Source organism: Euprymna scolopes, chromosome 1, assembly GCF_053919585.1.
Source record: "Euprymna scolopes isolate OS-2025 chromosome 1, ASM5391958v1, whole genome shotgun sequence".
NCBI classification, from domain to species: domain Eukaryota; kingdom Metazoa; phylum Mollusca; class Cephalopoda; order Sepiida; family Sepiolidae; genus Euprymna; species Euprymna scolopes.
Window position 1 is genome coordinate 26,286,474 of NC_136482.1, and position 18,731 is coordinate 26,305,204.

General features: G+C 28.9%; 1 protein-coding gene and 1 pseudogene across 2 annotated transcripts in view; both read right to left on the reverse strand.

The window, feature by feature from the left end:
• Positions 1-18,731, reverse strand: part of LOC145288898 (T-box transcription factor TBX1-like) — a 207,073-nt gene that overhangs the window by 174,286 nt on the left and 14,056 nt on the right. Inside the window, exon 1 of one of the 2 annotated variants that reach the window (XM_080136377.1) lies at positions 12,082-12,262. The exons of the other annotated variant lie outside the window; for it this stretch is intronic. Coding sequence (XP_079992503.1) covers positions 12,082-12,124 — 43 coding nt within the window. The 5' untranslated portion in view covers positions 12,125-12,262. Of the gene's footprint in view, positions 1-12,081; positions 12,263-18,731 lie in introns of those variants that run through there. 2 annotated transcript variants of the gene reach the window in all.
• On the reverse strand, positions 5,381-5,497 carry LOC145283919 (5S ribosomal RNA; annotated as a pseudogene).

The window sequence follows — 18,731 nt, forward strand, 5'->3', positions numbered from 1 at the left end:
GTGTGTATTCATATATATATATATATATATATATATATATATGTGTGTATTTATATATGTGTGTGTGTATTTATATACATGTGTCTTTATATATATATTATATATTTATATAGCTTACAGAGTTAGGAGAATAGGGCAAATACAATTCTTTAAGAAGAGACATATCGGGATAATATAAAGCTCAACAACTTTCATTTGGGCTTATATATGGAAACAATAAGAGTGGAAAATAAAGCCACTAAAACTATATATTAGTGAATATAGAATTGTTCATTTATTTAATAAAGGTATACAAACATTTAGTGGAGGATAGAGAGGACTCTTTATCCTTCAAGTAAGTGTTTGTATATCATTTTTAAATAAATGAACAATTTTATATTCATCAATATATAGTTTTTTGACTATATTTTCTACTCTTATTATTTTCCTTATATATATTCATACATATTTATATTTATTTATATATATTCATATATTTATATATATATATTTATATATATATATCTGTGTGTGTATATATATGTATATATATATTGTTATATATATATATATATATTAATATATATATATTTATCTATATATATATATATATATATATATATATATTTAAGCCAGATGAATCATAGCGTGGATGAAACGCTAAATATTCTGTGTAGCTTAATCGCCATATATATTTCATAACTTACTACCTAGCTCTACCTACGTGTTGAGCACTGTTGAAGTAAATACTTAAAGTTTACGCATAAATTTCTACTTTCGTATATTAATTTATGTGATTAAATGAATTTGTTATATTTACATTTATATATATATATTGATTTATATATATATATATTTATGTATATATATATATATATATATATTTTTGTATATATATTTCTATATATATTGTTTTATATATTTATATATATTTTATATGCATATATATTTATATATTTATCTTTATATAAAGATAAATATATAAATATATATGCATATAAATATATATATATAATTATATAAAACAATATATATGCAGTGTGAATATATATATATATGAATATATCTGTATGCGTATATTTATATATATGTATTTTAAATATATATGTTACATATATAACAATTCAAATGAGAATATATACATCTAATTAACCTTCATCTTTGGTATTTGGTCTTGATAAGAAACGACTCATTTTTAATGAAATGAGTCTGTAATTTTCCAATTAGATTGATGCATTATTTTGTAAAACATATTTGTCTCCCTGCGTTTTTTATATCTCTATTTACTTAATTAAAATTTTGTGAAAACGTTGATATTTTACAAGCCAATAGATACAAACAAGAATAATGCGTATGAAAAATATCAGAACTTATATCAGAAATATATCTCCTGTCATTTATCTTGTTTGTAATAAAATAGATTTCATCATTTTGGTATTTTAAAACGATTCCTCACGATGCATGCTGAAAAATAAATCGTTTTTTAATTGTGTATTAGTAAAATAAATAAGAACGTAATGTATCAAATTCCAAAGAAATTTAATTAAAAGTTTTTTTCACAAAAAAAAATTATAAATATATAGGTAATCTAACCAGTTATTCGTAATCTAATAAAAATGTTTTTGAAATAATTTTCACACGTTTTTATTCTTTCAATTACTTTAATTCACACTGAATATCGAAAAACTATTGTTAAAACCAAAGTTTACTTTAATTCGTAAAGAAATCGACAAATCCCATCTAACTTAAAATTTACTTAATTCGTACTGAAAATCGATAAATTATAATTCAAAAAAAAATTATCCAAGCTGTAATGAAAATCGATAAATTGTAATCCAAATAAAATTTTCACTCCTGGACAGGGTTCAAAACAGAGTCGCCAACCTTTTAGATCCTTGACTGTCATCTAAGCTTCAGCCTCTGTCCCATCGACGAGATGTTGCATCCCTCTGCCTGTTCTACAAATACTTTAATGGTGAATGCTCTGACGAACTGCAAGCACTTGTACCTCCACGGCGTGACTACCCCCGACAAACCCGACAAGCAACTAAGTCCCACCCCTTTACAGTAGAGATACCTAGGTGTAAGAAAGCCTTTTTAGTCTTTGAAACTCCCTTCCTAGATTCTGCTTTCCCAACTGTACTGATATGCAGAAGTTCAAGTGTAATGTGAACAAACATCTTTCTACTCATCTCCCTTCATAATCCCCCTGCAACTTATGCCCCCGATAGTAACCCCCTACTTCAAAGTGGTACTGTGCCTTGTTTGGGGTGAAAATTAAAAAAAAAAAATCAAATATAAAAAAATTGAACTGAAAATCGAAAAATTGTCATTCAAAATAAATGTATTGCAAACAATAAAATCCATATGTTCGAAGCGTCATTTTCGTGTTCTCTGCTTTCGTTTATAAAAAAAGACGGATTTGTATTACTGTACACATAGATTCGAAAAAGTTGTCAAAAAACAAATATATAACAAATAAATGTTATCAAAGGCAAGATAAGTTACTTTTCAACCTAACTGGATATATTTTTCGTGTTTTTACAACCCGCCGAATATATGTCAACCTATGTCAGGGTAACATATATTGAGCGAGTTTTTAACAGTATTTTATCCAGTTTTTTATTTATAACACCTTTTCCCAAACTTACCGTGTTAAAGAGGGAGTCAGACGCCATTTTGAATTTTCCAATACATCGGTAAACACTGTATGGTTTTCGAGCTGAATAAACATGTTACATTGAATAAAAACACGAAAAATATATCCAGTTTGGTAGAAAAGTAACTTATCTTGCCTTTGATAACATTTATTTGTTATATATTTGTTTTTTGACAACTTTTTCGAATCTGTGTGTACAGTAATACAAACCCAAAAAGACAACGATAGAAAATATAATTTTTTATGTTGAGTGAGAACAATGTGTTATAAAATACTTAAATATTAAGTAAGGCTCAAGTTAATAATCAATAACAATAACGCATGTTATTAATAAATTAATTGTTGAAATTCAAAAATTAGTCAAGAATTCATTCTTTCGTTTTGTACAAAAAGATGATTTTAATTTTAGAATTCATTTCGCTGATATTTCTACATAGATTTGTTTCTAGAAAACCATCAGGTGCTCGCGGAAGAGGTCACGTGAAAGTTGCTAATATCCTTATGAATGAAAGTGTTTCTATGGAATGAACACTGTATTCGAACTTGACCCAATTTGTCAGTCGGTTAATCAGTTAGCCACTCTCTTCGATACACTAATGTATCACATGAAAAGCTGCCGATAGTTTTGAACTTGATAAAATACCCGAAAAAATTCTGAAACGTGGGAAACTGAACGAAAAAAATGAGTTGATTTCAAACACTCGAGATGAATTAGTTTCCTTTGAAAAATTATTCCCATCGTTGATTTTTTTTAAATAGCACAGAGTTTCTTGAAAATATGTTGGAATGCGAAACAACTGATTAAAATTTTTCTGTTGTTCAGCTTTCAGTTATAAAAATCGCGTGTATTTTAACCATTAATCTGATAAAACAAGTAAATTTTTATGGAAGAGATTAATTTTATATGTGAACTATCCCTGGTGATAAGGACAATCATAAATATTTGCATATAAACAAAACTATCGTACTTATAATGATTATATATAATGTATATATATTATATATAATGTATATATATTATATATATATATATTATATAATGTATATATATATATTATATAATGTATATATATATTATATATAATGTATGCATGTATATTATATACATATATATATACATACATATATACATACATATATATATATATACATACATATATATATACATACATATATATATATACATACATATATATATATACATACATATATATATATATATACATACATATACATACATATATATATATATATATATATATATATATATATATATATATATATAAGTGCCGGCAAGAAGAATGTCTGCACTTGTACTCTTTTCAAAAATTGCAAATTTAAGTTAAATTTAATGTAATTGGCGTGAACACTAGAATATTTCAATTAAAAGTCAAATATGAACAGGTAAAATTATAGAAGAATAAAAGGCCAATCAAACGAGGTATAGTTTGTTTAAAAAGTTATATTAAATTTAGCTTAAATTAGCAGTTTTTGAAAAAATTACAAGTGCAGACTTTCTTTATTCCGCCTGTGTATATTGTTTTTTTTTTAAATATAATTATCCATTGACACGTGCTTCGTCGTCTAGGACTCATCAGATTGGCTGATGAGCCGTAAACGACAAAACACGTGTTAGTGGATAATTATATTATAATAATTATGCCGCTCCTCATTTGGGGGTACCAAATTGTTCAAAGGGGAAATTTAGGTAAAAAATGAACTTTCGAATAAATAATTGAATTCATTCAAAGCGTATTGCAAAAACAAAAGACACACACACACACACACACACACACACACACACATATATATATATATATATATATATATATATATATATATATATATATATACACTCACACATGTTTTTATATTAGTATAGCTACGTTTCCGTCCAAAAATACTTTAAAAAAAGATTTAATGTATCTTTATTCCTATGTAATTTATATGCTGAATAATATACCACAGAATAGTTCTTAACATAGTATGATACTATATTATTAATATATCTATTTGCATTATTTATTCATTTTTTGTTTATTTAATATAAATACAATAGAAACGGGATTCTATCTGCATTTCCTATTGCATAAATTGTATTTTTATTCGTGAATTTAACAGATCTCTTGTTTGAAATCTCCGATAAGCAGCTGATGATTTCTATTTGCTATTTAACAATTTGATTGTTATTCCTGTGAATGGCAACTGCATTTTTAAAGATTTATTTTAGTATTTTCTAAATGAAATAATCGAAGATAAAATTGCCACCACTGAAATTTGGATGGCAATAAGCTTATAATATATATATATATATATATATATATATATATATATATATATACATATATACATATACATATATATATACATATACATATATATACATACATATATATGCATATATATACATATATATATATATACATATATATACATACATATATATGCATATATATACATATATATACATATATATATACATATATATATACATATATATATATATGCATATATATACATATATATATACATATATATATACATATATATACATACATATATTAAGGCTTCCTTCAGTCTTGACAGACTATGGATACCCACTGTAAGGGTGCCTTCGCGTGCAATTTGTGTGGCAAGAGTTGCGCAATCGCCAACCACACCTCTCCTGAGTCAACATTGTTGCATACCAGTGGCAAGTTGAGGTACAAAACGACTGAAAACAATGCCGAGATAAGCGGGGAGCACATACAGCGCCTAGAATTCCCAAATGGTCACCCATCTAGTATTAGTCAGGCTCAACGTTGCTTAACTTCGGTGATCTGACGAGAACCGGTGTGTCAACGTGATTATACCGTATATACATATATATACATATATATACACATATATACATATATATATATATACATATATATACACACATATATACACACACACATATATATATATATATATATATATATATATATATATATATATATATATATATATATATATATATATATACGGTATATCCCTGGATACGGTTTTTTCATGTTACGATGTTGACTACGATGTTTTTCCGGACCCTGATTACGGTATTTTTCCGCCTTACGGTGTTATTTATGTTATTTGATTATATTCATGTGTATTATATACGTTACTGTATTTTGTTACACATTTTTAATGCCGTATCCCGGGAAAAGTTGTTTTAAATATATTCATGTCTATAATTGTTTGCTTTAAAAGAAAGCTTCATAAATGTTATTTGTTTTAATTAAATTCTGTTTTATGAAATGACGAAAATCTATTTTAATAATAAATAATATTGCTTTTGTTACGTTCTTAATATAGTTATTCTATTGGCCTAACTAATAATTGCTTACAGTGACCCAGATGGAATCGAAGTAAAGTTTCAAAATACAATATAATAAAAATACAATCATAAAAGTACCCATATTCGATCATCAAGGATGGAATACTGTTGCCATATCTGGGCAGGAGCTGCTAAAAACAGCCTATCCTGCCTTGACAGAGTACAAAATAGACTTCGTGGCTTAGTGGGGGATGCCCTTTTCTCTACCCTGCAACCTCTCTCCCACAGAAGAGACGTTGCGAGCCTATCCTTGTTTTATCGTTATTTCTATGGCAAGTGCTCGTCTGAACTCCAATCTCTGGTCCCCCCTCGCCAATCTTTCACGAAAAACACCCGTCTAGCTGAATCCACTGTGAAAAGTTTCCCCCACTCTTTATCTGTGCATAAATCAAAACGTGGATTTCATGAACAAAGCTTCTTTCTTAGAACTGCACGCCTGTGGAACTCTGTTCCGTCTGCTTGCTTCCCACCTGACTACAACTTGGATGTCTTCAAGTCCAACGTTAACAAATTCCTAATGAACCGCCCCCTTAAGTAAACACTTCATCAAATCTCCACACTAACGGACTGTACTTGCAATAACCCTTATCCCTGAGTGACTTCCGGGCATTGATAAGTGGTGACCACCATGTAAAAAAAAAAAAAATTTGCTCATATTTTATGACCTTGATCCAGCCTTAGTTGTCCAATCTGAGGAGACTTGTCATCCAGACTCAGGGAACACCGATTATTGTCAATAATCTTTGATGATTACCTGTGAAAACTCTTACTGTGTACACATCTAGTAGTAGTAGTAGTAGTAGTAGTAGTAGTAGTAGTAGTAGTCTAACAATTTCAATTTTGCAATAGAAATAAAACAAAAACAGAAAACGCCCACAGAGAACCAAGAAAATGGGAGGGGAATGTAAAGTTAACTACGTCCCCACTCTAAAACAAAATAAAAAGTGTAGTGACTGGTACCGCAGCAAACCGAGAAGTGTCAAGGATGATGGAAAGACAGAGGAAAGAAAGTACTATACAGACCTCCACTGGAAGATTTCAATGAGGACTGAGATTTTGGAGAACTTTATTGTGACCCAAAATTCCAGTGAAAACTAACCCGGTCACTGTCATCGAGAAATCTATGGCAAACGGTTGTTGCGATAATGAAAAGCTATTTGCAAAATTTGTCGAAAGTGGTGGAGAGTACTGGAAACCTGGAGAGACTTGTTGTCACATAGATCTCATGGAACACCACCGGTTATTATCAGTTGTAATCACTGATAATTATCTGTGTGAGAACTTCTAGTGAGTAAATAATAATAACAATAATAATATGAAATAATAATATTACTAATAATAATAATAATCATACTACTACTACTGCTACTACTACTACTACTACTACTACTACTAATAATAATAATAATAAAAGTGTCGACATCAACTCGTACGACATCAAATAGTCTATGAGGATTAAGGAGACAGTTAACACTGAAGAGAGAAAGCACTAACCAGACCTCGACTGGATGCGTGCGAAGAGGGCTGCATCCTTAAGGAAGCTTATTGCCATCCAAAAATTAATGGCAAGCGGCTGTTGCGATAACGCAAATTACTTTGCAAAGGTTATCAAAAGAGGTTACGAGTATTGGGAATCTGGGGAGACGTGCTGTAACTCAGACCCCGGAAATCTTTAATGATCGCCTGTGTGATTGAAAAATAATGATAAATGATTCTTTTTATTTTAAAATTACATTTCAATTTTTATCATAAATATTTATATGTGTATGCTGCTTCATAAGATGTCGACTGTTCATCATTCGAACACATGCTACAATACACAACATAGAGCTGAGACTTTACTTATACCTTGCAGCGGTCCTGGATATGACCTTAAACTATATTCAGTGGTGAGGCTCCAGCTTGCGGGCTTTGAGGAGTGTGGAGCCACCCTTTAATTGCCATTGCTCCCAGGTCTACTCTGACCCGGAGTGGTAGTATCTATTAAGGTCCCAACTATAGGTTGAATAGAATCCGACTTGAAAACAACAAATATATTCTATCAAAAAATTTTCTTGAAAATCTTTGGATTCGGCATTAAATAACCCGAAAAGGTTTGATATGCCGTAAAATAAAAACCAACCAACAACCAACACCTTGCAGGACATTTTCTATCTTAACGCGAATCTCACCAGCCATTAGGATTAATACCAACAAAACGAGAAAAAGACAAAAAACAAGAAAAACTTATATAATCATAATAAACTAGCAGAACCCGTGGAAATTCTACGGTCGTTGAAAATTTTTTAAACACATAAATAAAATGAATAAAAAAGACAAAATGAAACAATTTTTTAGCAAGTTCTTTTTTAACTAAAAATATTTTTATTTTAAATTTAAATTTTTTTTCACTGAAAATTCAACATGTTTTGTTTTTTATTCTGAATTATTTTTTATATAAAGTTAAATGAAAAGATGTCAATTCACTTGCACATTTTTTTAATTTTAAAAGAAAACTACAATAAAAATACTTACAGTCTCCTGTCAAGATGACTTTTTAAAAATTATAAAATAAAATAGCCAATTTGAAATCTTAAACAGACAGCTATGTTTTTATTGTTTTAAAAAAATTTGAAAAGGAAATAATTTTAATGATTTTTAACTGGCAATAAGCGACTATAAAGGGAGGTAATTCGTTTATCATTCATTAATGTTTGCGATGATGCTGTTTTTTTGTGACACCGTCGGACAAGTAAATTAATACTTAGATAATTGTTGCATCTTAAAATTTCATCATTTTATTTTTATTTCAATCACTGCTTTAAATATTTTTGCATATACAGTGCTTCATAAGATGCTAACATTTTGGTTTTTTTAATCAACTAACATTAAATTTAGCATTACGCATTTGCAATAAAAATGTTGCTTTTTTTTGCATATTGTTAAAGTTCATATAATAAAGTATATAATTTGATATTATGTAATATACATTTATAATTAGTATAATAAATATTAATTTGTTAATACCAATAATAATTGTATATTACATGATATTAAATTATTATAAGTTGTTCAAAATTATATATGCAAATAAGTCACGACGATTATTTTCTGAAAGAGTTTTCTAAAAGGTATATATATGGTGTAATGCAATATTGTTTATTTTCGTAAAAGATAAAAATGCATAGCAAGATATAAATAAAATAAGCTCATGAAAAATATAATATAGGATATTATATATCTACCTGTATATTTACCTATATATCTATCTATATTCTATCTACTATTATATAAATGGAAGCTTGTCTCTGTGTGTGTGTGTGTCTGTGTGTGTGAATTCGTTTCCTATGGACTCGAAAACGACTATGCAGGTTTTTTATGAAATTTCACACAACGGTACTTTATATGCTTGGCAATGTTCTTAACTAAGGGTTTGTATGTGAATATCTTCGATAAGAATCGACAATCGATAATCGAAATAATTTTATGAAAGAAGGAACAGGGGATTTTGACCTAAGTTAACGCCTTACACAGCCTAACATCATAAGTGCATTTTGAGAGGTTTTATTACCACACAAAACGACAGGCCTGATACATAAAATCAGCGGTAGATTCTTTGATATAACAAGGGGTCGTTTGAAATGAATATTTCTGTTTAAAACACAACTGAACCATGATACTTGACTTTTTCATTTGAAACCTAAATTCCAGCGATTATCACCGCACAACTAGTAAGACCAGACATATAAAATCAACAGTATGGTCTTTAATATTACAGGAGCGTGTTCGACATAAATACTCCTGCTTGGAGCACAATTAATGCACGATACTTGACTTTTTTATTTGGAACTAAATTCAAGCCATTATATATCGAAATAATTTTATAAATTCAACAATAGGTTCTCGTCAGTGCAATGTAGATTACAATGTATTGTGGATTAAGTCACCGCGGGGAAGCATGTGAAGTATCCTCTCGGTGCACCGCGATGGGTCCACAACTAAAGCAGGAAGTCAATGGGCGATTTAACTGATTACGATTGCAATAAAAATATTGAAGTGTGACACATTCGTTGATCAGCATTCACTCCTGGACAACGTCAGGTCTTCCTGCTAGTATGTATGTGTGTGCATATATATATATATATATATATATATATATATATATATATATATATAGATAGATAGATAGATAGATAGATAGATAGATAGATAGATGGATAGATAATCTGTGTGTGTGAGTGCCTACTTCTCTTATACTGTTATTAAATCCAGGCGAAGAGAACATGACACATTAAGTTTATGATTAATGTTTCTTATTTAAGCACAGCTGATGACTCGTTGGTATCCGAAAGTTATAAATAATATTATCAGTTTATTGTCTTATTAGCGAAAATATCACCATGGCAATGGCGCTTACCTAAGTGACAGAGGGTTTTTCGGTCCTTTGCACTTAAATCCACACATTAAGTCAAGCCCCCCTATCGACGTGACGCATTTTTATTTTGATATATTATTTTAAAATAAATAATGTATGTATATATAAGATGTTATATATATATATATATATACATATATATGTATATATATGGGTGTGTATACATTTATATACACATATATCTATATACATACGTATTTTGTATATATATACACATATTTATATAGATATTGTTTATATTTATATACATATATTTATATACGTATATTTATATACATATTGTTTATATATACACATATATATTGTTTATATATGTACATATATGACCATCTCTCTCTCACACACACACACACACACATATATATATGCATATATATGCACATATTTATATGCATATTGTTTATATTTATATATGAATTTAAACACATATTTATATATATATACTTATATATTGTTTATATGTATATATACATGCATGACCATCTCTCCCTCACACACACACACACACATATATATATGCATATATATATATACATATATTTATATGCATATTGTTTATATACATATTGTTTATATTTATATATAAATTTATATTTTTTTATATATATACATATATATTGTTCATATACATATATATACATATATGACCATCTCTCTCTCTCTCTCTCTCTCTCTCTCTCACACATATATATGCATAAAATAAAAATAGACGTACCGCAGTATTTCATTAACTTTGCAAAAAAGTCAATTCCTTGGTAAGATGCTAATAAATTGTTTTGAGCGTTTTTTTTAAGTGAAAAGGGAACAATACATGTAATTGATTGAATAAATGAAGCAAGTTTTAAGAACACGTTATCAAATTATTTCTAAAAACACTGGGCACCATGTAATCATGATATGTGTTGATGGATAAATTGGTTGAAACAATCCAATAAATTCGACATCAAAGGAAAGGAACGTTGAATAAAACAAAACAATATATTATTATACATGATTCGGAAACTTTGTTAATCTAAGAAAACGAACATAAAACATAAATAAATAATTATAAAGGTTTATATCTGCACGAGAAAAAAAATGATTAGTAAAATTAAACATCGCTTTGAAAAGACTCGAACGGGTAAAAAGTTTCCTTCATAGCATTAAAGGTAAATTAACGTTTATTTTAAAGAAAATATCTTTGTTGCCTTCTTAAATTCAAATTCATAACGATATTTTTGTTTTTCAAAAAGTGACATCCTATTTCTTTTTAAAACTTATCTAAATATTTATCAAAAAATCACAGGTAACTTATCAGACGAATGAACTAGATTGAAACTCCGAAGAAAAGAAACTATTGTATTGATTCTTTCTTTTTCAAATAATCAATCAATAAACATCGGTATTTACGAGATAAGCATAAAAAGTACCCCCCCAAATAATAATTGAAATCGCATAAAAATCTAAATTAAAAACAAAATGAAACGATAAAAATAAATAAATTTATTAGATATTCGGGCAAACATATTTGGTAAACAAACGTCTAAGATCTAAAAAGAAATGTCGAGTTTTTGGAAATGACAAACACTTCCAAATACGAAAAACAAACGAAATGATTGGTTTTAAAGAAAATGGCGTTTTAAAATAAATTTGCGAAAAGTTAATTTGTGAGGGAAAATAGTGTGGAAATCTTACCCATGTCCCATACACCTGGAGAATTGGCCGTTAGGTATGCCATGTCTGAAATATTGACTTGAAATGAGGAGGTACTTTACAAATGAGATGATTCGAATCGAGCGAGCAATTGGCCGAGAGTAAGAAGAGGAAGAACAACAACAAGGAAAAGAAGAAGAGTGTCAGCATCCATGATGGAAGAAGGAATAGAGGAAGGGTTATTGGAATAAGTGGGAGGAATAGGGGACTCTATCCTATGTAGATACAAACATTTTTTTCTTTTCCTTTTTTTTTGTTATTGGGTTTGTTTCTTGTAGAAATGCATCTGGCAATTCGAGCAAGAGAAAGAGAGAAAACGAACAACACTATGCAATTTCGCTCGCAGACACGTACGCATAAATTGGAGCATCTACAATGCACGCAACGGGTATATATGAAAAGAAGGTAAGGGTTAGAAATATGAGGGAAAGAAATCAACCCACAAGGAACGATGCCGCTGAACAACAAAACGAGCGTTCATAGGCGCAATTGTCACGATTGAATTTGTGCTGCTAATTAAAGATGGCTGTTTTTTTTTTTTTTGTTTTTTTTGACAGATTATTACACGACGGTAAATTCGCAACGTCCGTCGCGATGTTTCATCCGACTTTGTGAACATGACATTGTTCATGAGTTGTCAAAGCTACGATAGACGGTTAAAGATAGTTTCGTGTCAGACCTGGGATATATTTTGTTTAGCTTATAGATGGGATCCTGATAGGTACAACCAGTTCGAGTTTTTTTGTTTTTTGTTTTTTTACATGGGGGTCACCACTTATCAAGGCCCGAAGGCCACTCAGGGATATTGCGTGTATAGTACTCAATGAGATAGTATTGTAGTAATAATTAGTATTGGGGGTTTTGATAGAGTGTCTTACTTAAGGGGACGGTTTGTCAGGAGCTTGTTGATGTTGGACTTGAAGACGTCCAAGTTGTAGTCAGGTGGAAAACAGGCAAGCGGAGTTTGGGTTGACTTGGAAGTAATGCTAACTAAATTTGCACTTCGTCACTCGTGCACTTTAACACCCAGGATAGATTATGTAGTTAAGAATTGTTTCTGTTAGCAGCTTTTCATTCGCGTGTCAAACTCGAACAAATTAATTTTTTTAGCTTTATAAATTTTGTGATAAAAATGAGTACAAATATTGAAATGTTGGAAAATGATTTGACTTGTCATTGTTTATATATGAGCTAGAGTACGCCCTGCCGAAAAAAAACACACACTAACACACACACACACACACACACTAATATACATAGAAATAACGTCTACATCCGTAAACTAAGAATTAAGCGAGAAAAAAAGAAAGTTTTAGGAAAGTTTAAGAAAAGAATATCAAGCAATATAGAAATAAGGAATGAAAAAAAAGACGATATTTCAGAATAATAAAAGAGTAAAGAATTTATTTATTTTTAGAAACATTTTGAGATGAATAATTTATATATTTATTTATATATTTATTCATATATTTATTTATATATTTATTTATATATTTATTCATATATTTATTTATATATTTATTTATATATTTATTTATATATTTATTTATTTATATATTTATTTATTTATATATTTATTTATATATTTATTCATATATTTATTTATATATTTATTTATATATTTATTTATATATTTATTTATTTATATATTTATTTATTTATATATTTATTTATATATTTATTTATTTATATTTATTTATATTTATTTATATATTTATTTATTTATATATTTATTTATATATCTATTTATATATTTATTTATATATTTATTTATGCATTTATATATTTATTTATATATTTATTTATATATTTATTTATTTATATATGTATTTATATATTTATTTATATTTATTTATATGTTTATTTATATATTTATTTATATATTTATATATTTATTTAGATATTTATTTATATTTATTTATATGTTCATTTATATATTTATTTATGTATTTATATATTTATTTATATATTTATTTATATATGTATCAGACAATGCTAACCTGGAATCGTAGAGATTCAACGTCTCTATCCACTGTGCCATGGGTCCCGTGAATGGCCTGAAGAGACTCAGCATCCCCATCCCGTCACAGTTTACCACCTGACGAAGGCCAAAGGTATACTTGGCCGAAACGTTATGAAACAACAACTAAAAAGTGGGGATCATAGTCCGTTAATAACTAAATAGATAAATAAATATAGTGAAAGGTTTAATTTCTATATTTATTAAGATTGTATGATCTGTCTGACTCGCTATTGGCTTTCTGCTTTTACCTAAACATATTAAAGTGATTCGTCCAGCAGTTTTTAATAGATAACTTTTGTGAGACAGAGTGGATATATATATATATATGTGTGTGTGTGTGTGTGTGTGTGTGTGTGTGTGTGTGTGTGTGTGTGTGTGTGTGTGTGTGTGTGTGTGTGTGTGTTATTGAGTGGACATTGTGCAGCTGATAAAAATGAATTAAATAACATAAAAATACAAATCATGATTTACAATATATATATATATATATATATATATATATATATATATATATATATATATATATATATCGTGTGTGTGTGTTTTTAGGAACATCACCTTTCAGTAAAAATAAATCACAGAAAAACTTGTTTATCATTCAAATATATGCTTTATTCCGAAGAATTATTTTAGGGATTTATAGTTTAAATACAATTCCGGGCAATATGGCTCGCGCGTTTATCGCACAATCTAAAAGTGCAATGCTCACAAGTTCTACGTATTAAATTCGGCTAGTTTTCGGCAGTAACATCTCGAATGTTGTCTTTCAAGTGATTTATTGAGTCTGGCCTATCACCACAGAAATGGAATTTCACATATCTGCAAATAAAATAATCTAATTGGGTTAAATCGCACGAACGAGGTGGCCAATTGGCAGGTCCACATTTCGTAAAATTATTCGTTCATCAAATGTCTTCCTCAGTAAATTGATCTTATCGTGCGCTGTGTTGCACGTGGCTCTGTCCTGCTGAAAACACAAGAGGAATTGCCAAACTAAGCTGAACTCAAAGTAATCGATAGTTCACAAATCTGCAATTAAAATAAATAGATCTGTCAATTTAAAGTTCGCCGACTCTAAAAACATCCTATAGATCTATACTCCTATATATTTTGTTGTGTGTGTGTGTTGATATTAATATTCATATCAAAACCGTTTTTCCTATTTATTTAAAAAGAAAAGACAACTTTGTTATATATAGGTCGTGGAATTGCATTCATCTGCAAAAGATCTTGCTAATTTGCATATTCTTTTAAACATTCATTTTAATTAATTTCCCATTTGTCTTTCGGTTTTCTTATGGGATGATCATATTTAGTTAACTATTACGTGTAATTATATTAATGCAGATATTCTACTTGATTTATACTTGCGTAATATTTGCGTAAAAAGTTTATAGTAAACACAAGCCTCTTTCTCCCCCTCTGTCTGTCTGTCTGTCTGTCTGTCTGTCTCTCTCTCTCTCTCTCTCTCTCTATATATATATATATATATATATACATCTATATATTTGTTTAAAAAGTTTTGCCTACTTAATATATAGGGTATTCGGACCCATGCGAAACTTTATATTTGCGTTTCAGTCAGGGAAAATGGGTGCAAAAGTGTGAAAACAAAAAAATGGAATATGCTAGATGATGGTCGAACGAAGGCATTACGAATATGCAGGCGGAACGTAATAGCAATGCTAGACTGCCTGCTAGTGTGTGTGTATATACATATATATATATTTAAGGCAGGAGAACATACTGCTTCCGTGCGGAGTACCACATAAACATCTTCAAATCCAATGTCAATGACTTTTATCATAAACCGTCCTCATAAATACGATGTTTGTTCATCTTTTTCAATCTTCTCATATTTTTCCTTTTTCGAACTTTGACACCATTCTGTCTTTTTAACTCCCATCCTCAAGTAGCTTTTCGCCTTGGAATGTAAGAACTCATAAAAAAAAGGTTTTGTAAAGTTTTCTCGTATTTTTACATCGAACATGGCAAGTGTTTGGGAGAAACCGGGCGATTCGAAATTTTAAGAGGTTATTCGAAAAAAAAAATGGAAACGATAAAAATCACAAATCCGTACTTTCAAACATCAATTCTTAATGTTGACTGATTTGTATATATCAACTGATTTATATATGAATTTAAAGTGAACGTACGTGTGCCCAGCTCGCACAAATAATAACGTATATAAAATTTAATTATACAAGCTAAGAAATAGTTATTTAATCAAGTAATAATTGATAATAATAAAAAGGAATAAAAACGATCATGTATGCAAATTTTAATTTATGTGTCAAGAAGAGCAGCTTAATCTTAATATCTTATGATACCAACAATAAAAAGAAAATGGAAACTTATTTCAATTTTAATATATATATAAAATATTCCATTATTATTATTATTATTATTATTATTATTATTATTATTATTATTATTATTATTATTATAATAATAATAATAATAATAATAATAATAATAATAATAATAATAATAATAATAATAATAATAATAGGTAGTGATTTCAACTAGTGTATAGGAGATAAATTGCAAAGTAATAACGAGCGAACGAAACTTATTAGTTAAGAATATATCTAATTTATAAAACTAACTATATCTGTCTTTCTGTCTGTCTCCATATTTCCCAACTCGATCTCTTGCGAAACTAAAAGTCGCAGGGCGATACTGGGGGCATTAAATGATTGGATTTTTATGGACCGTTCTTTTATGGGTTTTTAGCCAGTTAAAATAGATTTTGAAGTGTCAAAAACGGTCCAAATTTTTTAAAAATCGCTACACATTTTATACATTCATCTTAGTTTAATCAGTTCATATGCGTGTCACGTTCGTACAGTGATAATATCACCAGCTTTGAATGCTAGAGTTTTGGTTTCGGTTTCGATTCTAGCTGATTGCACGTTTTTTTTTTTACTTTTGAAATCACGACTCTATTATAATATATACGAAATCTGGACAAGTCAAAATATCATATTTAATCGTATTTTACAACTTGGCAAAGCCGGATGCCACATCCCACTGCTAGTATATATGCCAACTTGTAAAATACGATTAAATATGATATTCGCTCGCTAGATTCAGCCACTCTGATGAGTCGTAGACGACGAAACGTGTCAGTGGATAATTATATTTAAAAAAATAATATATATATATATATTAATTCCAGGTAGAGAGATATCCAAAAATGATGAATAATTGAATTTCAACAAAAGTCGTTGATGAGGTAAGATTTTTAACCTCGCTCCACGCCAGTCGTGGCAAAGTATATCTCCTCTAAAATTCATAATGGTCCGGAACCATTTTTAATTTCTGAATTTTTACTTTTTCTTGCCTGATGATATCTATTATGATCGAAACGGTCTACACATCGTAGTAAGATGTGACTGTATTTACATAAAGAATAATAAAAACATATATATATATATATATATATATATATATATATATATATATAACTGTTGTGAACTTATTTTATATAAATAAATATTAATCTGCCACTCCAAAGTTAGCGAGTAAAAAACTTCCAGATGAAACTAATTGAAGTGTTTGGGAGAAGCGCGAAAGCAGATACAGCAATACTTGGGGGTTAGAGACAAATTTGAAAGAAAACCCCTCGCTGTATTTCCATACTGAGATTTTTTTTTCTTTTTTCCTATGCCTTATCATATGTTTTTGATAACATTCCAGTATGAGACGTTTTTTGCTTTCTTGTTTCTTATTTTTCAACTTCACCGATTAAGACGTTATTTCATATAATATTAATGCAAAAGGGTACGTTTTTAACAATAATAAATTAATAAAAACATCAAAACATAGCTAAAAATTAGGTTGGTTTTCAAAAACACAAAAATAGAATCGATGTTTTATTGAAAAATTAAAATCTCGAAAATCGAACATGTGTGAGTGTGGAATGAATGGATTGTCTATCGCGGTGACAGCGAATGGGTTCGATCTTCGATTACACAATTGTGTCCTTGAATTCACAATAATTGTTTTATTCAATTCATTTAATTGTTATCCTTTTTATTTTCTCAAATAACACCTTAAGAGTTCGAATCGCCAGATTTCGATTCAAATATACGGAGAAAATATTATTTTTACCAATAAGTCAACAATTATAAAGGCAAAAACACACTCGGGGATAAGGATCAAAAGTGCGGAATGTTTTCTGAGTCGAAAAGATGAACAATATTATGAGAGGATTAAAAATATTGATTACCATATTGAATTAACTATTTGTTTGAGAAAAATGCCTTTATCAATTTTAATGCACCGTGATAAAAGCAGCTGAGTTGACCAATTTGGTTAGCATTCGATCTTCGAGATATGCAGTCTAGCTGTCCTAAATTTCATAAGGATACTATTACACCGGTGTGAATTCTACCGGTGTAGCAATCGATAAAATAGCTAACAACCATTATCGTTAACAGAAAAATCCACCAGAACTTTTTCCAAAGAAATCTCCCATTTGTAGAGCACGTCACTATAGATTGTTTCCCTGCGGGTCACATCATGGTCGCCTTTAAATCTAATATCAACAAATATTTACCGTAAATCGTCCTTATAAATCAGTTTTTTTTTTTTTTCGTTCATT